Source organism: Camarhynchus parvulus, chromosome 1A (assembly GCF_901933205.1).
Source record: "Camarhynchus parvulus chromosome 1A, STF_HiC, whole genome shotgun sequence".
NCBI classification, from domain to species: domain Eukaryota; kingdom Metazoa; phylum Chordata; class Aves; order Passeriformes; family Thraupidae; genus Camarhynchus; species Camarhynchus parvulus.
The window spans coordinates 63,030,178-63,053,486 of NC_044586.1; the positions used below are offsets into that span (position 1 = coordinate 63,030,178).

The 23,309-nt window shown below is 44.5% G+C and overlaps 1 protein-coding gene across 1 annotated transcript in view; it reads right to left on the reverse strand.

Moving 5' to 3' along the window:
- The window catches only part of KIAA1324L (KIAA1324 like), a 98,305-nt gene extending 78,626 nt beyond the window's left edge, over nucleotides 1–19,679 (reverse strand). The window contains exon 1 of the mRNA XM_030959868.1: nucleotides 19,434–19,679. Within this exon, the coding sequence (XP_030815728.1) occupies nucleotides 19,434–19,565 (132 nt within the window). The 5' untranslated portion in view covers nucleotides 19,566–19,679. The remainder of the gene's footprint in view (nucleotides 1–19,433) is intronic.
- Nucleotides 19,680–23,309: the final 3,630 nt, after the last annotated feature.

Genomic DNA, 23,309 nt, shown 5'->3' on the forward strand with positions numbered 1-23,309 from the left:
AGTCCTTTCCCTCCCCAAAGGCCATGCCAGCATGGGGGAAGGGAGGCAACACTTACACATCCTCATGTGTTCTCAAAATAATTAGTTCAAAGACCTAGAGATTAATTCAAAAGGCAACATCCAGCAATGGAGAGAGAATGGGCCATCATTAAGTCTTTAGTTTCAGCAGCACATCACTCAATCCTCAAGCCAACGTGGCAACAAACAAAAAAACCAATTTCCTCTATAATTTTATTTTTATTACTTCTCCAGTAACAGAGAACAAGACCAGATTTTACCACTGCTAACTCTGTTACTCTGGGAATAAAAGGCAAACACTGTGTTACCCTGCGTAGGAGGCTGAGAAACTGAGATGTCAATTTTTCTCTTTTGTAGAATTAGACCAAGGAATTATATCAGGCCATAACACTGAGTGAAAATAACAGCTTTGACAGTCAAATTGCCCAAAAGGCAGGAAAATGCTGCCCAATTCTAGAGGTGAAACACTTGAGACAAAATAGATTATAATAATTAGAGACAAAGACCTCAGGACTGTCAATATATCTTGAAAAGCACACCTAATTAATCCCCTAATGGCAGGTGAGAGGCACAAAGTTACTACCTATCCTCTTAGAGTGCTCAGGGAATACAAGGAATATTTTATGGTAAATATTCCAAGAAAAGTGTCGGAGGAGACCTTCCAGCACCTTCCACTACCTAAAGATGTACAGGTGAGGTGGAGAGGGGCTTCTCACAAGGGCACATAATGACAGATGAAGGGGCAATGGCTTTAAATGAAAGAGGGCGGGTTTAGATTAGATATTAAGAAGAAATTCTTTACTGTGAGCATGGTGAGATACTGAAACTGGTTGCCCAGAGAAGCTGTGGATGCTCCTTCACTGGAAGTGCTCAGATTGGATGGGGCGTGGAGCAGCCTGGTCTAGTGAAAGATGGAAGTTGGGACTGGATAAGCATTAAGGTCCTTTCCAACACAAACCACTCTGTAATTCTATGATCTCCACATGCAAGTGAGGTTTTTCAGTAGCCCCCAAACACACAAAGCCTCACATGCTTTGCTTAATTAACCACTGCCATGCAGTGATGGGGCTGCCCAAACCTCAGGCACCGAGGGGTACTGGCACAAAACTTCTTTGTGGCTCAGAGGTGATGATGCCTGGGGCACAGTACATCTCTGGACAGGTAAAATCCTTGGCACAGCACCCAGGGTAGGGGGGAGATTCCCTTTCCAGCCAGTACAGCTGCAGCTTGAAGCTTCAAGCTTGTCATGACCCCTCCTGTGATAACCAGTGCTTGTAATCCAGCAGCATTTATTGGATTAACACAGAGAAACTTTAGGAGCAGGAAAACATAAGAAGCTGCCTAGTTAGGAGACCATATTATATAGAATCTGGTTTAGTTTGTAATGTAGATTTGTATAATTGTGGTGCAAAAAAACAGCACAGACAACGTCCAGACAACTTCCCCAAGGAGGCAGCCATTCCCACCACCCATCCCCACCTCCTCCTCCTCCGCAGCCCCTGCTCCTGCCAGGACACCATGGATGTCAGTAGTTCTCACCTGACAGTGTTTCACCACACATTTAGAAATTGTTCTTTCCAACCCCTGGGATACATCTAACGTTTTGCTAGCCCATGTGTTGATTTGCCTTTCAGGATTCTCAGCAGCAACCCTGTGTTTTTCTGATACACACTCATCCAGTTATAATGCTTAAACCACCCAGGGTCTTGTTCTTTCTGATCCAGAGGACTTTGCTCAAAGGGTTTTACAGTCTAAATATCACCTTGGACTTGATTATAAGGCCAGATTTTACCATTTCTGCCCTTAAATAACAGCTGCTTTGGAGGAGGTCAGCTGCTTTAACACCAGCATTGTCTTTGGTGTGGAGAAAAGAAATTGCTGCAACCATTTTCTCCCAGTTCTTCCTCGAAATGCTTTAAAACACTTTACCCTTTGTAAAAAGATGTCGAATGCAATAAGCCACAGTCAGACCTCCCTGGTAATAGACTTGTCAGAGGCACATTGGCTTTCTGCAGGGTAGCAGCATGTCACTGCAGTCTCTGAGAACTGTAACACTGTGCACTCACAGCCTTTCATGCTCACAAAGCTCTACAAATGTCAAAAGAGACCAACAGATAGTTCAGAGCCTTCCCACTTGAAAATTAACCTCTATGAAGATGAATTCCCTGTGACTAAGCTCCCCTCTCTTCTCCATTTTCTTCCCTAGGAATGTGCTGGTGAAAGTCCCTTGTACCAGCAAAGGAAATACCAAATTCTTTTGTGGTCAGCAAGCACAGGTGGAGGAGGGACTGGTGCAGGCAGGACAGGGTGGGATGCAGATAGAAGAGGGCAGTGCTGCCCACTGGAGAAGCACCACTCAGAGGGATTAATTCCTCTCAATTTCACACACTGAGAGAAGCCCAACTCATTACAATAAAACCCACCAAGCATGCTGAGGCACTTGTGAATTCAAACTGGGGTTTATTTAACAGAAAACTTGACCATTACTTTGTGACCAGGCAGAAGGGGTTGACCGTTTCAAATACTCTTTTGAAGGCTTGCTTCACACCCTAATTACTCCATAAACACTGAGGTTTCATCCCAATTGACCAGCCTTTCTTCTCAAGGAATTCTCCAGTGTCATTTACACAGGATGGAGATAACTCCACAACCAAAGCAAAAACCCCAATGATTCTTTTTATGCCATCAGGTTTTGGGTTATGTGGTTTTTAACCCTTCAGCCTTGAAACCTAACAAATTCATCTGCAAATCTCTATCGCTTCTCAAACAGGTTTTAGACAAGACTGATTAGAAAATCACAATTTTTCAGTGAGCTTCTAAATTTTCTAAAACAAAAACAGGCTAAAGAGAAAGCTGAAGTAAAGTATGTGATCATAAAGGATGTTGATACAGAAGTTTATCTTCATTGTTCTAATGTTATTGAGTCATCCAGTGTTTTAGTCACCCAGCAGTAATATTTGGACAGCTTTAATCCAGTTCCACAAACTGAATATTTTTCCATCAACTGCAACAAGCTTTCTATGAGTTTTTGTATTTTTCCTCAGATTTTTACAACCAAATAAATGTAGTTTGTCAAACTGAGAATGATTTTTATTATCACCTATGCATTACATTCTTCTTTAATATTCATGACATGAAAATCTTACAATTTAAAATTTATGCATCATGGCTTGTTTTTTGTGGGTTTTATTTTCTTTTTATTACATACATTTAAATGCACACGTAATCATATTTTAAGTTTAATAAATGCACACAACTTCCTACATGGCTAAACTTTTTTAGTGATACTTTCACTATATATGGTGATTTTACACAATCCTACAGATATTCACCCCACTGCCTTGTATCACTTTGCTTTCACACAGCAAGAATCAGCATTTTCAGCAGGTCCAGGCTTTTCAGTGATTTTCCTGAGGCTCCCTCTTCCAAAGCAGGAATTCCAATACTCAAAAAAAGCATCTAAAAGTAACACTTTTTTCACTTGTTCTTGTTTGTGACAAGAGCTTTTCAGGTCACTGCAAGTGCAGGTTTGTGGTGGAGAACAGGGTCACAGTGGTACAGGGCACACCTTGACAGCAACCCCAAAAGACCAATCCCTAAAACCCCTTGCTGAAGTAGGTTCTTAGGGCTTAAATCTGCAATTATTGAAGTCAACTAGATTGAAAGATCATGCATTAACAGAAATGTTAGGCTTAAGAAAAACCTGTCAGCTTTGATGCCAATATTCACAATCTCATGAAGGCCCATCAAAGTAGCATTAATGGGCTACAGCTTTTTAACTCTCAATATTTAGGCATCCTATGCATGGCTTGAGTAGTTGCCTTGTTAACTATTGGAAACCTATCCCTTATACAGTCTTTTATAGCAATAAAAAAATAAAGGCAAAAAGAGGTGTAAGGTGAAATTTTATAGTATTTCCCCCCACCTATTGTATTTGCAGGGATCCCCATGGCAGGAAGAATGATGAATCTGACTCCATGTTCTCAGAAGGCTAATTTATTATTTTATGATACTATGTTATATTAAAGAATACTATACTAAACTACACTGAAGAATACAGAAAGGATACTTACTGAATGCTAAAAAGATAATAATGAAAACTCCTGACTCTCTCCAGAGTCCCAACACAGCTTGGCCCTGATTGGCCAATGACTCAAAACAACTCACACCAGAATCCAGTGAAACAATCACCTGCAGGTAAAGAATCTCCAAACACATTCCACATGTGAGCACAACACAGGAGAAGCAAATGAGATAAGAATTGTTTTCCTTTTTTTCCCCTGAGGCTTCTCAGCTTCCCAGGAGAAGAATCCTGGGTGAAGGGATTTTTCAGAGAATGTGAATGCCACACGCGCCCACTGCAATAAATTTCTGCCTACAAAACTATTAAGGAGAAAGCTCACTAAATACTGTTTTGTCATTTGGTATTCACCAGCCAGAGCACAAAGTAAAGTGCCCTGCAGAGGGGACAATGACAATGTGGCACCAGTCCCACATGATGGGACTGACTGCTGCTGTGCAGGACAGATGGACAGTCCCCAGCTGGCTGGGTGTCCCTCCCTGCTCCCTGCCACACAAACAGAGCAGCACCCAGCCAGGCTGGCAGAGATCTGTTTGCACAAGGTCACTTCCATGCACACAAACCCAGCTTTTCTCTTCAGGAAAGTAAATATTAGTGCCTATTATTCCCAACCATCAAGTCTACAGCACGCCTTATGCAAACGCTGCGTGCATATGGACACCAGATAAGCCACCCACGAGCTGTATCTCACATCCACACGCTCTGGCACTGTGCAATCAGCCAAAATGTTCTCCTAGAACAAGATTCATGTTTCACTACCAATATGGTGAAGCTTTTTATTCAGAGCTACTCTGTTATTACAGTCGAACAGGCCTGACAGTATCAAAGTTGATCACGGTTCTAATTATAACTTTTAATATGCTGGATTTTATTCATTCCTCCTCCTTTTCAACCTTGATGTTTTATTCCCAGCTATTCAGGGCTTAAGACTCATAAATGAAAAGAGAAGCTTCTGGTTTTTTGAGCATGGATGTTGCTGACCGTTGCCTATTCAGAAGGCAATCTGCACAGAAAGGGTTCAGGTTATAACTATTTAATAGCTCAGGAGCAAATCCCAAGAAAGCAATTACCCAAGGTACCTGCAGTATCCCAAATGGCTCTAATTAAGTCACTGCAAAAAAATTGCTGAACTTTAGTTTGTGAAGGATTCAAGGCCATCAAGGCCAGGCTGGGAGGGGGCCCTGAGCAGCCTGGTCTAATGAAAGGTGTCCCTGCTCATGGCAGAGCTGGAACCAGAGGATCTTTAAGGTCCCTTCCAACTCAAATCATTTTGTGACTCAATGATCCCAGGCCTGAGATGGACAGAAAGCTGCTCCAAGGTGAGCCAGCAGACCCAGGCAGTCTCCACTCAACAGATTTACAAACTTTCACCCCAGGTTTCCCCTGGGCACCGAGTTTCCCATCTCCCAGGACAACACTGTCCTTTTTATTTCTGCTCCTTGTTCTCCTGAACACCAACACCAACACAGTGGCAAATTTCACTGCTTCCTGAAGCACCAGCCAAATGAACTCACTTCTTTTCATGCCTTGTCATGGCCTTTCTTTACCAGATGCAAGACAAGGTGATAAATTGGAGTCCCTTTTTATAATCTCAAAATAAAGGACGCGGGCAAAGCCCCACTTTGGGTGCTCCTGAGATGTGTAGAATTCACAAACTAGAACTACATCAGATATAAAACAGCTGAATAGGACAAAATAACTTACCTCAGATGAGGACCTGAGCTGACAACTTCAGTGGGGAAATTGCACCCAAGTGCTTGAGAAAAATTAACAAATGGAGCAAATGGTAAGACAAATTCTATAGCACATGTATCTACAAGGCTCCTCCAATCTGAGTGAACAATTTAGCTCAACATTAATATTTTTGGGCATGTGCAAGTGCATCCAGGAGCTTGTGCCTCTCCTTCTGTGCAGCCACTTCCTCACTGCTCTGAACCAGGTTTAACGTGTGCAATTACAGTGTCCATGGGGAAAATGCATCTCCAGTGATTCAGTTCACTACTGCCAAACTGCCTCATCCTCACAGGGCTCCCAGGGGGTTCATCTAGAGGAGAATAAAGGTAACAATATTTTACAAGTTGCCAGCTTTAATCCTGTGAGGACCTGAACTATGGCCAGATTTAATGATCTGAGGAATCAACACAGCCAATTTCATTGCAGTTCCCCTCCAGCAGCAGCCCCACAGCATCATCCTGTCCAATCTGCTACACAAACTCCATTTTAAAAAGCATATAGGAAGACATCATTAGTTAGTGTTAAAACATCTATACAGAAGACCTATTCAGATCTATACATATATACAGAAGAAAAATTTCTATGAAAACCAACAAAAGAGCATGAAATGAGCACCAAAATTACTTAACATTTAAACATTCTTAACGCCAATCAATTTTTTCTCTTTTCAACACTGAACCGAAAGCAAAATCCTCAACTTACTGGAGGCAAAAGATTTAAATTCAATAATATATCTCAGTTATGTCAGAGCACTGACTCTGTGATACACAGAATTCCCTGACTTTAATCCAGGATGGTATTTAACATCAACTTCATCTTAAATAAGGCAGTCATTTTCAAACTTCAGAAGAATTATTCATGTGCTTAAAAGCAGGCACATGCATGAGCATTTTGCAAAGCTTCCACTCCTGTCCCTCTGCTCTTGGTTATCACTTTCTATTAGGTGTAAGAATTTTTCACAGCAGGCACCAGAAAATTATTAGAAAAGGAGCAACACAGTTATTAGAGGGAAGCCTGGGTGATGCTCACTTGTCTGATCTTGTTTCATTTTTCTGCCCTGCCACCTCCTCCACAATTTCCTACCAAATGCATTTGCTCCACGTTTCCCTTTCTCCTGAGAGATGTTGCTACATGAAAAAATGCCCATGAGGTACCTGTCCTGCCCAGGGCAGGGTGTGACAAACCAATCCCTCATTCCCTCATCACTAGTGAACCACATCCATGAACTCCTGGTGTGCTTCTCCCTCTCTCCATGGGATGGATGAGTCTGGCTCACTCCTGGGCTCAGCTTGTCCCCTTCAGACTTTGACTTCCTCAGGGGCTGAATTTTAGATACAGCCAGGGAGAGAGTCAGTGAAATAAACCTTCAGTGTGGAAGGGAATGTCAGCCCAATCCAAAGCCTCCTCTACCCGCAGATACAGTCCCCAAAGGAAGAGCTACAAGTATTGGTCAGTTTTGTGTCAAAACAAGTGACTTGCGCTCAAACTCCCACAATTTTAAGCAAAGTGGTCATATTGACAGCAAACATGTTTATAGACAGGGCTTTGTTACACTTCTATACAATATAACTTATTATATTACACTAATATATGATATTGCATTTACATGTAATACTACAAAGTAAGCATTTTGAAAATTAAGGAAAGGCAGGCTTCTTTTGCCAAACCTAATTAATCCTTGTGGGGAAGTAAAAATAAAAATAACTTCATTGACTTTAGGCTTTGCCAAGCTGCATTTGAAGATTATTACCAGGTTCTGCATTTTACAAATACAAATTTTATCCAGGAGTCTTCTCTGTGGAAAAAAAAACACTGCAAAACCAAAATCCACCAGGCTACAGAAAGACTGTGAACTGTTTCCTTCTCCCATTCATTGTTTTTCAGTGGATGTTTTGCTGCAAATATCATTCAGCATTTTATTTGTTTGGTGACCAGATGGCTGAGTATTTTCAAACAGGAAAAAAAAAACCCATAGCAAATAAGACATTTTTTCTTTATAAATTTTAGCTGAATCTTTATCAATATTCAAGTTTGGAAATCCTGTATGTTTTTATGAATATTCCATTTTGGGGGGGAGAGACAAAACAGAGACTGATGACACCTGTAACTCTAGAGGGACATCATGCTTGGGGGGTTTAGATTGGGAACTTCTGCCTGACTTGCAACCACACATCCCAGGACAGGAGCAGCCCTTTGTGAGCACTTAACTGCCCTATGTGAAACAACCCTGTTCATTGAACAAAGCAATACCTTAAATCACAGCCTGACAAAGAGAAATATGTAACACTGCGCACTTATGAGCAAGCCTCATCCAATATTGCCCTCCTGGGCTGTCTCCAAGCCCACAGAGTCCATTTCCACTGCAAGAATAACTAATAAATAAATAAAACCAAGGAGAAACTAGCAGCCCAAGGCAGCCTGAGCTAAGTAAACAGTGGATAAAACACATCTTAGATTTAACTTGGCCATCAGCTACATTCAGCTTCTTTTCAGTGTCTGTGCTGCTGACTGCAGATAAAATGACCTCCAGCAGCAGGGTGTAGCCAAACCTTGCTCAGTGCACTATTCTCCTGAAGTCCAGATTTACCCACAGGGCTAAGGAAGCTTAGGCAGCTACAAATCCAAATTTGTTAGCATTTCTAGCAGCTAGAGAGTGCCCAGAGCTGCAAGATTCCCTCTTGCATCCAGCCAAGGCCTGGTGAGGGATGAGCTTGGTGTGACAGCAGTAGGCAGAGCTTTGTCCCTAACCCCATTAAACCCTGTTCCAGGGGCAGGGTAATGTGTTATCAAAAGGGCTGCATCAGTCAAATCAATCAGCAGTGACCCATCAGCCCAGGACTGGGGGAAAGGCAGGAGGGAGAGATCAGGGTTTTGCTCAGGCACAGTTCCCCTCGCTGCTGATTGTGCCCATGAGATATGAGCCAGTCTGGGACACAAAGAGAGAAATGCATTCATAGCTGCTTTACCTGCCTGGGCAATGCAGCCAGCCTGTAACCATGCATGTGGAAAGCCACGAAAAATCCTGCAGCTGCCTTTTTGCAGTGGGAAATTAAACACAGATACAAGGTCTAGCCCATTTGACAAATTACAAGCTGATCGTTACATGCAAGCTTAAATGTGTGTGTCTAGAGATAGACAGACAGACAGTCATAGCTATATCCTGCATGTATAACACAGAAATTTACCCTGGCATTAGCCTGATGTTAATTATTTCCTGCAGAGGAAGGGACTCTGCTGTGTGATAATGCACCTTTGGTAAGAAGCTGCTACAAGGCAAAGCAATAAAAACTCTTGGCTCACAAACAGCTCTCCAGAACTAAGGACCAAGACTGTGCTCCTGCTGTGTTTCCCTCCTAATTCAGCAGTTCAGAGGCAAAGATTTAGATCCCTTCTCCAGTATAATTAGGTCACTGCAGAGACCTAGCTGCACTGCTGTGATGTCCCAGCTTATCAAAACACCCTCACCCCTGCAGCTTACAGAGTGCTGCAAAGTGACCTTGGGGCTTGTGTAACAGCCAATGCAGCTCACGGTGGGGACTGATTCCACTGATGGCTCCTTATTTTGCTTCAGGTAACTAAAAGCTGAGCATCTACCTGGCAAAAACCAGCATCCCTCTGTGGCCAGTGGAAAAAAATGGGCACATTCAGCAGAAAAATCACTCTCAGGATGATAAATATTAATCTTGAGTGGAGATTGTCTCTGCCAGACACTTAGGTCAAGCTAGGTGCCAAACCTGTAAAATTAAAAGCAAGGTAAGTTCTTTTATGGTAGAAATGCTGGTTCTGCCCTGTGTTACTTCCACACCATCAGGATCTCATGCTTGGACTATGCACGGATCACTGGAGCAAGGTCTCTTCACGCTGATTTTCTGCTGTCCTGAAGAGCAATGAGGGTGCTACGTGATTTCCTAACATCTCACAAGCACCCAGTTATCATCATCCCATGACAAAACTGCCTCTGCTCATCTTTACTGACTAACTGCAGGATTCCAGAGTTCATCCAGAGCTTCTACTGCAGTGTCCCATGCTGGGCCAGCTGCCATGGGCAAATCCATGCCGGGGGGGCACACTGACAGCCCAGGGACCAGAGCTCTTTGGGTCTGTGAAAAACACCAATCACTTGTTTTTAAAATTTGAAAAGTTCAATAGTAATAAAATTGTTATAAAAATCGTAATATAATTAGAGTAATAATAATTTGGACAATTAGGATTTAGGACAATATGAGACAATAAAAACAAAGAGTTACAGATGTCCAGGTACCTCTTTCTGGGCAAAATAAGCCTGAAAAAGGACACACGTTAACAGAGGATTAACCCTTAAAGGCAATAGCCTGTTGCATATTCATACGCTCATACATGATGCATAAATTCCATTCAAACACAGGATTCTGCCTGGTCAGTGTCAACTTCTTCCTCTTAATCCTAAAATTAAGGGCATCTTCATGGCTGAGCGAGGTGGGAAGAAGTTCGTTTCTTCTGATAATGGAGCAATAAATTCTCTCTCTCTGAAAGATTCAGATGTCCTGTGGCTCCTATCTCACTCTGAGTCCTTTCTTTAAAAAAAGTATCTTACATAGCATAGTTTCTATTTTAACATTATGTTATAACCTAAAACTATATTTAACACACTACTTTAAAAAATTAATACAGCATAACTTTCTAACATAACACATATAATATTCATTTTAATATTTTTGAAAAGCCAATCATAAAATACGCATTTTTCACAGGTCTGTCCTGTCCAGCAGGCTAGAGACTGCCCATGAGAGCAGGCCATTGCCCCAATAATTTATTCCTGTTTCTAGCATGTGTGGTGCCCAATGGGGCACTACTGGCTCTTCCCATCAGACTATCTACAGTGTAAATGCTAAATTTAAATCATGTCAAAGTTTGTTAATCAAATTGTACCTTCAGTAACAGTCACATAAAGCCTCCCAAAACCTTGAGTCAGGCATCATTGCTTCCACCCCATCAAATTCATATAACGTATTTAAGTGCCACAGGACCTTAAAACACTATGCAACTTAGCTCCACCTCATTTAACTTTACAGACTTTCAAAGTTCACAGTTTCAACTCTTCAATACTAAGGAACCCACCTAACTTTTCTTTTCTCCCACCTTTTTCAATGAAAACTGTGATTCCTGCATGAGCACATGACGAGGCTTTAAGGAAATCTTTTTCCCTTGTTTTGCAAAGCAGTTCAAGAGATTTGCAGGTCAGTATCACAATAGGCAATGCAGCAAACCAGCTGGTTTGTTTGGGATTTTCTTTAATTTAAAAGCTGGAACTGCAAAGCAATGACTTTTCAGAGGAGCCAGCAAACTTTTAAGTAGAGTTGGCTTTAAGTGCCATTAAAAATACTGCAAAACAAAAAGGTACAGGAATTGATTGGTTTTGGCATTTTGCCTCCTCTTAGCTGGGGTGAATGGGAGTGTGGTCATTGATCAGAGCTATTTCAGCAGCAGTTCAGGGCTCAGTGTTGAACTATTTGTGATACCTGGTCAGTGCCTCCCTGGAAGGATGGTTTGCCTCTAATAGGATGTGTTCCTATGGTCCAGGATAGAGCAATGCCTCTGGATCTACTGCCTCATTGTGCAGAGGCTAACACAGAGAACAGTGGGCTTCTAGCTAAAAAAGGGGAATTCAGAGCACATGTGTATCCCATATTCAGCATCAAAACCAGGCATTAATTGACAGTCATCCTGTCAGCTCTTCTGGAAGAGGAGAGAGTTGGAATGGGTTCAGCTGTTACTTGAGCAGCTCTAGGGGAGAGCCACTCTCCTACTAATCAGGACACTTGACATTCATCACAGGGGAGACAAGCTGCTCATCAGCAGGTCTGCAGGGCAGGTGCTTGTGAGGAAGGTGCAGCATCATAAACTGACTCATTTCCCACTCCAATTCCATCATGCAGCCTGGCCCCAGCATCCCTGAGATGAACACCAGCTCGTAGTCCCTCCGTGCAAGCATGAATCCTCCCATAAAGAAAGCCTGGTTACAGCCCCCCATGCTTGCCTTTCAAGAGAAGTCTGAATTTTTTTAAAAATTTGATTAAATAAGAACAAACAGAATAGAGAAGAAAAGAACTGTCTTGGGAAATCTTTCTTTTCTTCATTTGCTTCAGGGAGCCACAGAGCTGGAGATAAAAAGCAGCTTAACCAGAAACAAGCAGCATTTGATCAGCACTGTTGACCTGCCAGCAGGAGGGAGCCATGGATATAAAAGCCTGGGAAAAACCAGCCAGCATCCATTTCTGCTGTACACCTCTCCAAAGGCACAGCAGCACCCCTTGTGTGTATAAAACACCACCAGCCTGTGGGAAGGCCTTCCTTTAAGAAACTTCAGAGAGCAAGTACAAAACCAGGACTATTTCATACACGTCAGGAAACACTGTGGGAAATTAACACTTGAAGAGTCAACAGCTCAGGTCTAAATCACCTTTGCCCTTCAGTTTGCTGCTAGCAGTCACCACCTGGTACACTTCTGTTTTCTGTGACAGTACAATCAATATAGACACTGATTTCTCCACTATTAAATGTGTCCTGTGTTTTATCAAGCCGGCAGCAATTATGTTAATGGCATCTCCAGGTTTTGCACTCCCCATCTCTCCTCCCTCTGGCTTGGTTATCTAATGCATTTCCATTTTCTGACCATATTCATTACATCAAAAACACCTCTAAGCATGTTCAGGTCAGTTCCACCCTCAGAGGGAAAGTTCATCCTCTCCCTAAAGCGGGGTTTTTTCAACAAATTGGATTATAAGATTAGCACTAGTAACCCACATTGGTAATTATCATATAGAAAATAGCTCTTTTGACTGGGTCAGCCCTGCTAACTAGAAGAGGGCCAAGGATCTGCCCACACTCATGGACTGGCTCATCTTGTTTACAGGAATATCTTCCCCTGATGCTCCTGTTCTTGGCAGGGTGGGCACAGCCTTTTAACCAATCCCAAACACCCTGAGCCACTTTCCTGTGGATTATCCCTGGAAAATATTTGTACCTCTAAGGTGGAACAAAATCTAACCAAATGAAACTTGAGCTACCCAGCATTTTCACCACCAGATAACAGTTCCTATCACTTTTTGTAGGTACTTTCCAACAGTCTTCAAGCGTCACCATAAATCACCTCTGTTGTGTGTTGTATTTCTTGACCACAAAACACTAACAGGTAATTCCATGTCAATGGGATGAGCAATTTGTTTTCTCTTTGTAGCAGTAAAAACTCAATGCCAAAGAAATTTTCCAGTTGGGAATACACCATCACCTGGAATTATTAATTTTTTCATTGAAAACACATCTTGCAGCCAGCAAATACCTTTCCTTGCAGGGACATCGCTTGTGTCTCTTAAGTCAAAGCACAACAGAGAGCAACAATCAAAAACAAACAGGTTGTTTCACACCTTTAACACACAGCTCTCATTTTCTTCTTCCTACATGATGAAATACAATCCCCTTGCCATTATCTCAGTGTAAATCCAGGCTAGGTCTGTTCCACCAAAACTTTATGTTCTAGAAATAAAAGACCAGACTTGTGCCCCTGAGTAGGTCCCAAAGCCACCTGCATCACTTCTATCACCCCAGAACCTAAACCCTGACTGAGTAATCTCTGACACTCTCCCAGATAAAACCTCACCCTTTTATTTTTGGCTTCTTTTAGGTTTTTTTTCTTTATGTCAGGTGAGTTTGCAGCCAAATCAGCATTAGTTCTGACTCAGCACAGTGACAGGATCATCAGCACCAACACAGAGAGCCAGCAGCTCAGCTGCACATGTCGTCCTAGATCATCTTAAATCAGCTCTGAGCTCATGTCCCAAGTGCACAGTGATTACTGTCTGGCACTATTTATCAAGGAGAGCATCACAATGCTGGTGAAACAAGGTCATTATGAGATTTAGACAACGTTTTGTACTTGAAAGGGTTTTGTTTGTTTGTTTGCTTTAAAAGATGGTTGTTAAAATAAAAAACAAAAAGGGGGGTTTATCCATTTCTCTCCTTCAAAACCAGAGGGTTTTGTTTTCAAAGGACTGGAAACCAAAATGTTCCCAGTACCAGCAATCAAAATCCAAACACATTTTCAGTTCAGGGTAAGACCCAAGGTATTACCAAGGGCTAGTGAGCAGGACACTCTTTTCCAAGTAGATGTAAGGGTTAGGGAAGATATGGCCATGCTGGATAATAACAGGATAATAACATTGGACCTTCACAGCAGCAGCCCCTAGAAAAACCTTGGCACCATCTGGGAGACATGTGGGACCTGTTCCCAAACACTGTTTCTTTCCTATCTCAAGCATGAGGCATTCAAGGCTGCTTTTCTTTTTACCGACCATTATCTGTTCTCCTCTAATCTTTTTATTTCTACTTAGTTGATGCTCACTACTTCCCTTCAGCAGGTGTTGACAGCAACCTACCATATGACACAGGGAAGCCTGCAGTGATGGCATCTCCCTGCTGCCCCCAGCCTGAGCCCTGCAGGTCTGGGAGGCCCTGGCTCTGCCCCAGGGTGGCTGTGGCCAGTGGGAGTCCTGCCAACACCTTCACTGACACATGGTCAGGCTCATGGAAAAGGTTCCCTTCAAGTGATTCCAGCATTTCTGACCCAGGTCATCACCTGGCATAAAGCAACACACAGTACTGCCAAAGCCTTCCCAACCAACACCTGGTGGAAAACATGGCCTGGAAAAGGCAGCTGAGAGTCCAAATCCCTGCAAAAACCCATCCTGGCCCCTGGCTGGCTGGCTGGTAGTCCTGATGCATGGATGTGTCAGGAATCCCAGCACAGCTCCCATTCTCACTCAGCCTCAACCTATGAGGAAAAAGAGAAAATAAAATCATGGCCTCCTTTATAAATGATCAATCTCACCCTGAATGATCCAGTGATATTTGATGGTGGAAGAAATGCAATCTTGTGTTGGTTTAATGGCTACTACTCTTTTGAGTTTATGGTCTGTTACAGCAGTTTCCACTATGACTAATTCTCTTACCCTTGAATCATTACAGCCATGGCTCACTATCCAGTTTTTATGCCAGCATCTGTCTTCCTTCCCAGGTTTTCATTTCTGACACCTCACCAATCTCCCTGTGCTTCCCCCACCTTGGTGTGCTCCTGTGCTCTCTGCTGTGGTACCTGTGTTTTAGCATCCATCTCCTCACCTTTTGTGAGCGTGTTTCCACTCCATCGACTTCACTGTCAGCAGTTTTGTAGCCTGGTTTTTGCTCCTCTTTCCTCATCTTTATGACCCTTCATCACCATGGAAAATGGAAGCTGTACATTTCTCTTTCCCCCACAAAGACAAAATCCATGTAGCAAGACATGAAAGAAATAAAATGGTCTGTGTAGGAATCTTTCCCCAGCCTCTTCTGCTGACTCTGAATAAATCATAGGTTAAGTGTCTAATATCTCTCAAGGTGGTTAGAAATTAGAGAATACAACACTGGATCATCCCAGCAGCTGCTATAGGTAGCACCTGCTCTGTTGCCAAAACAGCAAATGCAGATGCTTCAGAGAAATGGACGAGGGTACCAATAAGGGGCAGCAAGGAAACCAACTTGGAAGGAGAATTCCTTCCTAAATGAGCTAATCCCTTCAAAGATTTTCAAGCCAACAGGGACTAAATGAATCTCAGAAACCAAATAGTTGTATTTGATCAAACCAAAGGTTGTTTATGGTTACATAAAAATAAATTATTACTTTTTAATAATAAAAGCATTTAGCCTTTCAAGTGCACAAAAATCATTTTTATTTCTACCTTATTCCAGAGATTTGCATTTCATTAATTTTCTCTATCCCATGCATTAATGCAGGGCATAATTCTTCTTTTTCTTGCTCTGTTAAATTACTCCCTCCTTACCAAGACAGCCCCACCCTCCGCTGTGATCACTGCGTGCTCATTAACCGGCTGTAGAACAAACACAGCATTCACGGTTCCTGAGTACTAATGACAGGGCACACAACCCCTCTGACAGGTTTTATTCTTTCCTTTTCCTTTTAATCACCCACCCAAACTGCTTCACCAGCAGCACGTGCACTGCCTCCACAGAGCCTCCTGCAATGACGCCAAACCTCTTCCCAAGCAGGTTCAGCCCACTTACAGCACAGGAGTGTTTCAGATATTCAGGTGTTTCAGATATTCATGTTCCTTCCAGCACACATCCCTGTCACTCCTGCCATGTGTGACAGGCATGCTGGCTTACCTAACACCTTTCCAGGACTGACACATCTCCTCTCCACCCTTTACACGCAAAGACAGAATTTCACCTTGCTTCCCACACTGCTTAGCTCAGTACCTAATATCCTGATTTAACATACTCGATTTTTTAACCTTTTCTCCTCATGAGAATTGGCACTATTTCAACACACCAAATCCCCCTTACTTGACCTAAGTTCAATATCCCTTTATTCTTAGGATGCCTTTGCCTTCAAGTGATTTTATAAGACTCTCATTTTCCAAGAACATTTCTTATATTGTTTTTGTCTTTTCCATGAGGATTCTAGCAGACTAGTGCAAAAATACATTCCCTTAAAGAGAGCATTTAGCATAACCCTTTAATTTACCTGTCTACTGAAACAGCAGGTAAACCATGCAAAGTATCAGAATCACATTTATTATCAATGTCAGAGGCACTTCTCAATCTGCATAATAACTGAGAGTTGAACAGGAGTATGAAAGAAAACATCTTTGCCAGCAGGATAGTCTGTATCTCTCTTTGAAAGCAATTTGGCTGAATGGGAATCAAAAGAGTCACTCAGGGAGTTCAATTTTTTTATTATTATTGCAAAAAACAACACAGGGAAAGATGAAATGAAGAAAAGACCCATTTAGGCTGAGTTTCAAATGTCCTAAAAGCAAAATCTGCTCAGATTTGGGTGAATCTCTAAGGTGAAGCTGAAGAAGACCCATTCAGTTGAAAAGTTCAGAAAAGAAAAAGTACAAAACACTGGAATATAAGATGTAACAACCATTGTCCCTGCAGCAGCATGGGGACTGGCATAAATACCTCATCATTTCCAACATAACAGCTTAATGTGTATTTAATGGCAGTGAAAAGCATGGGTGTCATCAATTCCACTCAAAGTCATAATTTATGCAACACATGAAATATTTGCATGAGTACCCTGATCATCATTGGCACAGCAGAAAGAATTCACCAAGCACTTGTTCTACCACTGTCCTAACTCGAGCTGCCAAGTCACCAGAGGCACAGGCCACAGTAATGGGTCCCCCCAGGTTCTGTACCCCAGCCATCCAAGCTGAGGCTGCCTCCATCTCTTGGAGATGCACAAACCACCTTTAAATTTGCTGCTGGCACTGGAGAGCTCAGGGAGGGCTCACGATGTGAACGACCATCACAGCCTGGACTGACCACTGCTGTGCCAGAAGCTCATGGCTGTATCAATTTACTCCAAAAAACTCACAGGAGCATTCATTGAAGCTGCTTGTACCTTTGGTTTGCAGCACAAACACACCTCTCCTAAATCCAGTGTGCTGAACTGCTACAGTGCCTGACCCATGGAGTCAATGACAAAAAGGTTTCTGGAAAGTGACATTGCTAGACATTCTTATTTTACAATCTATGTAATGAGAGCACCACAAAGCCTCAGGCACAGCCAGAGATCCCACTGCTCCAAATGTTGTGCCAGCACAGAAATCTCACAAACCAGCAGATATCTGTATTTGTCATAAGTGAGGGAACCAAATACAAGTAGCCAAGGAAGGAGTGGGGAAAGTGCTGCTAAAGAAGGATCCCCTATAAATTGAACTACCTGTCAGTACATTAAGCCTTGTGCTTCTCAGACCTTCTGGGTATAAAACAAAAGACGTTTAGCAAGTCTTCAAAGGACTGCAATACCCTCTGACAGGCTGTGCTTTCTTATGGCACAACTTCATCCCTGTCTGAGTCTGCCCAAATCAGAGTCAATCTCATCAGGTTGTTAATGGCAATACACCCAGGTCACTCAAATTGGACTGAATTTGGGCAAATAGCAGCGTTTTGAGACAAAAAATATTAACTTCTGCTCTTCCCTTTTGTAAAGCAGTTCATCTGCTATCCTGGCTCTTTGTAAACTCCCTTTTTTTCCTCCCCTCTGCCTCCATCCAGACATGTTTGTAATTACATTTCCTGGGACACACACTTTCATGGCTGCACACACCCCAGCACAAGCAACACACAGCTTTTTAACCATGTGAGGGCTGTCTCTGTTTCAAAGAGCACTCAACTCAAGTAAAACAACATTGTCAGCCTCTCTGAAAAGAAAGCAAAAGCACACAGGTCCAGATCCACAGGTGTACAGGAGTGGGGCTCTAGAGAGAATTTGCACACCTAAAGCCCAGTTCAAGATGCTCAAAATACCAGCTCTACACTTTTGGTACCACTGCACAGGTTCAGCTCTCACCTTTAACCATCTGCAGAGGTTCATTTTTTTGATGCAAAGACTTTAGGATAAAACCAGCTCTAAAAGTACCTGTTTCCCTTCACTAGCTGAAAAGGCAGATAGGTAATTTAAAGCAGGTGGCTGCATAAATTCCTCTCTCTGAGAATGACTAACATTTAGGAAAAACATGCCCTGAGGATGATCAACATTTAAGAGAAACATGCCCAAAACAGACACTGATTTGCCAGACATCACCTCTCCCTACTGCAAGATTTCCCACGCTAGACTAGCGCTGAGCTCTGCCACTTGGAAGACAACAAGGAAATTTCATAGGCAAAGAGAGAATATTCCCCAGGTCAGAAATGCTCTCTTTCACTGCAGGAAGGTCTTCTGCACCCCCAGCCAAGGAGGTCCCACACTGCAATAGCCTCCAAGCATGGATCAGGACCCTTCACCAGCCAAGAGCTCCCAGCTGACACCCAGCCTCCTCACCTCTACTGCTGGTTTAAAACACAGCAAAGACCCACTTGCTCTTTAACAGCAGCAGAGGATTTCCCTGCATGTAGGAGTAAGGCTGGAAACCCTGGAAAACAGCTTCATGAAGCCCAGGTTCCTTCCCCGGAAAACCTCAGGGGCCACCCGGGGCTGCGCATCCCGGTCCGGCCGCCTCAGCCCCGCATCCCGCAGAGCCGTGCGGAGCGTCCCCGCTCCGAGCACACCGACTCCCTCCAGGTTCGGGTTCCTACAGCAGCAGAGAGCCAGAAAGTTTCTCTCCCCATGCCACACGCACGGCTCAGCCCCGAACACACCGAGCTGGCACCGGGCGGGCGGGACATCACACACCATCCCTCCCTTGCTCTCCACCTTTGCGCTGATGCAACTCGGTATTTAGAAAAACAGCGAGGCCGGCCGAGCCCCCTTGGTTCGGAGGAGGGACTCTGCTATTTCCATGTACCGAAGGGAGCAGCGATCACCACGGGCAAGGGGAGCGGGGAGCGGGGAGCGCGGAGCGCGTATCGCGACCGACGGCCAGGGAGCCGCTCTGCTCGTGATGCGGGGGGGCTCGGCCGCCCCAGAGCCGCGGCGGAGGGTCCTTTCCCGTGGGTCTGACCGCTCTGCCATGCCCCGGACAGCTCTGGGGAGCCAGCAGCACCCCCTGGCTGGGATATCACCCCCCACCCGCCCTTACGGATGGGGAAAGCCCAAAGAGGACTCGGACAATCTCACCTCTTCGCAGGGCGGCAGCTGCAGGGCGGCCGCCTGCCAGCCCAGCAGCCAGCAGCACAGCCAGGCGCTGCCCGGGCACCCCCGCTCCGCTCCGGCCCGCCGCATCCTCAGCATCCTCAGCAGCATCATCATCCTCCTCCTCCTCCCCCGCTCACCCCTTCCCGGGGCCGGGGGTGCTGCTGGGGCTCAGCGCCCCCCGCTCCTGCCGGACACCTGCGAGCCGCGGCCGCGGGCTGCCCCTGGCCCTGCGCCGCGCCCGCAGCCGCGCATAACCCCGGGCTCCGCGCACCGCGGCCCCGCCGGCCCCGGCAGCCGGCACCGGAGAGCCGGGAGGAGGGGCCGGCCGCGGGGGGAGGAGGAGGAGGAGGAGGAGGAGCGGGAGAGGGAGGAAGGCTGGCAGCGCAGGCGCACGCTGCCGAGGCTGGTCCAGCCCCGGCGTGGCGAAGGGAGCGCGGAGCATCCTCCGGCTGCATCTCACCAGCCCCAAAACCCCCGCAGGCAGCGCCGGCAGCCCGGACCTTACTGGGGAGCGCACAGCAGCCCCCGCTGGAACCTCTGCTTTCGAAAGGCTCCGAGATAGGAGCGGCGCTGTGGGATGGAATGCCCCCTTCCTTCCCCAGCCCTGCATCCCCCGCCGGGCTGCTGCCACCCCTGTCCCTGTCCTTGGCAGCGCCAGGCGGCGCGGGGGGAGTGTAATTGTTGTGCAGTATGCGAGACGAAGGTAAAAGAACAGGCTTAGCAGGGAAAGGAGGGAGATAAGTGTGGCTGCTGGGGCTATGTCTTGCTTAGTCAGTTCTTGAATGATAAGTCATTTAAGTAGGAATCCTGTCAGGGGAGGGAGTCCTGCAGGAGACAGCAGGGTTAGGAGTAGTGTTACATTCAGTGACGGAATTTTGGTCCATGCAGTTATTAGGGTAGATAGCTTTAGGACTTTGCTTGTGTTTAGGGTGAGGAAAACGGTTGCAGTTATTATAGTGTATAGGTAGAAGTTGAGGAGGGTGAGTTTAGGGTTGTAGATGATAACGACTGCTATTCAGCCTAGGTGGGAGATGGAAGAAAAGGCTAGGATTTTTCAGATTTGTGTTTGGTTGAGTCCTATTCATCCTCCCAGGGCTGCTGAGAGGATAGCCATGATAGTTAGGAGTGCAGGGTGGCCTGCAGCCACCTCCCTGCTCCTCAGACCGCTAAGGATGCTCCGTGTCCCCCAGGCGAGGCGGGATCCCCCCGGGCAGGATGTGCCCTGGACCACTCAGCTCATGGCCAGAGCAGGGCAGCGACCTGCTCAGCGAGATGGGAAAGCAGCTTATTCGTGGCCTGACCCAAATTATTCTTATCCCCCAGAATTATGCACGTTTCTCCCTCGGTGCTTGCCTTTCAGTCCGAATTTTGTCTCCTGTTCCCCAGCAATGTCCAACCACTCATTCCTAATGAAGTGTGTGACTGCCTCAGGCACCGATCATCCTCTGCTTCCCTGGCATCTCTGGGGTTGGCCCTGCTCACTTTCCTGCTCCCTCCTGGGTCTTCCTTTCTGCCTCCTCTTATCTAACTAGCAAAGCCCAGCACAGGGCTTCCCATGGCTAGCACAAGATGTTCCTGTCCTTATTGATCCACTTTTCAGACTCCAATAGCCTTTTTTTATGGTTTTTCTTTCAATTCATGGAGTGACTTTTTTCGGTAATTTTACTGCAGTTCCTGCTCACCATGATTCAGGTTTGACTCAGCTTTTATTCACCTCATGAAAAGAGATGCAGGTATAAGGGCAGAGTCAGATCTTTGCATCGTGCAAGCTCTCTGTCCACCCCTGGCTGGTGTAATTGCTGTGACTGTGTGCTAACACAAAAATGGTTCAATTTGCTCATTTTATGTCACTTGAGACCCTTGCTGGAGCCGTCAGGAAAGGAGCTTTGTGATGCTCTGCTAACAGAGACAGGTTTGCAATTTCCCTTTGTTCTTGTAGAGAGCCTTGCTCTGATTTTAGCTCCAGCTGGAGGAAGGAAAGTGGGTTATGGTGCTCCCATCAAAGGCCCTACTGCTCACCAGGGTGCCAAACAAAGCACCTTGTGTAATCAGCTACATGAAAAAAATAAAAGTCTCTTTCCAGAAAAAGTGGAAAACAGGATAGAAACTTTGCTGCTGCTTTATGCTCTGTGCTTCTGCACTGGGTAGGTCACAAGATTGGTCCCAAGGATTTGTTGCTCACCTTAACTGCAGGATAAAATCCAGTATTTCAGCTGCAGCAGCATTTCTCTTCACCTTTGGTAAAATAAAACACACACAACTGCAGACACTCCCAGGAATTTCAGCAGTGCTGAAAGTATATGGGAAAAAATGTCTTGGTTGGTTACAGCATGGCTTTCACACGAGGAAAATGGGTACAAGGCTGTGGGCACACAGTTTGTGGTGATTGGGAGTGGGGCTGTGGCAGAGCCTCATCCCCAGTGGGTACAGCTGTGAAAATTAGGTGAGCAGCACTGAAGGTGATGAGACAGGGAGTGACCAGGGGCACTGAGCAACCACCAAAGGGAACAGAGGGCACGCAGGTGCAATGTATGTAAGATGAGGGGTATAAAAGGATGGACTGAAGAGCAATAAAGTAAAAATAAAAACCCTTATAAAACCCTAAGAGCAATAAAGTAAAAATAAAGTAAAAAAAACCCCTAATATTGCTGCTATTAGGGTTTCTCAGCTATTCAGGTGTTTGGAGCCTTCTGAAGTGGTATGGTGTTACTCTGTATGGGCTGGTGCTTAAAGCCTTCTCGAAATTGTGTTTCTCTGTGTGTTGTGGCCATCTCAACTGTGGCATGTGCTGCAGCACAAGGTCAGCTTGCAGAAAAGTGCACTTCTTGCTGCAGGAGCTGACCTGCAGTAAGAATGCAGAGTGGGGAAGCAGATTTGGGGGGCTGCTGCTAGAATTGCTCTCTGCAGTGTGGGGTTGCTGCTGCTGATTCCCAGGGAGCCTCCAGGAGGAAACAGGGCCAGCAGAGTCAGTTCAGGTGAGCAAAACTTCCATACAGCACAGAGATGGGTGAGGAAGGGGAGTACCAGAGTGTGCTTTGTCAGCTGCTCCATCACCCTTTTGCATCACTAAATTATTTAACCTTAAAACTCAGAGTAGGTCTAAGTCAATTTACAAATAAAAGGCTGCATACTGTTCTTCAGGACTTGCTGAATGTTACCAAAGCTTTTCTACTGTCCTCTGTGGGACTTGCTGTCTTCCTAGCAAGAAAAATCACCAGGATCTGAGATTTTTTTTTTGTCTTACCTTAGGTTTCAAAATGACAAAAGGTCCAGAAATTACTTGATCTTTAAAGCAATATCATCACTATGGTTGCTGTGCTATTTGAACAGGATCTGAAGTGCCTGTGATACTAAATCCTGAAGATCTTACCTGAAAGCAGGATGGCAAAAATTCTGCAGTGCATAATAATCATGTGGCCAGCAGAAAATAAAAAGTTTAAAGAATTAATGAGCTTAGATAGACATGAACAAATGACATAGAGGAAAGCAGTATGGGTTTGAGACATATTGTGTAGCTTTCATACAAAAAAAGAGTAGCACCTATATATAAGGCAGCAGAGATAAAGGAGTTTTAAATCTAGTAAGAACAGAGAGCAGAGAGTGAAACAGTTTTGAGATCTGTATCTGAAATCTTGACCTAATATTTTGAGTCAAGTGAAAAGATACAAAAGTAATTAAGAAGATTTATGCAATCTCACTTATAAACAATTTCTCAGCTCAACTACATTAAAGTGAAAAAGAAAGGAAAAAAGCAAAGTAGCAAGTAATAATTTGTACTGTAATGTGTTTCAAGCTACATCTCCCCTATTGCCTGAATTTTATTGTGCATCAGCCTGGTATAAGGTGAAGATCTAAAAG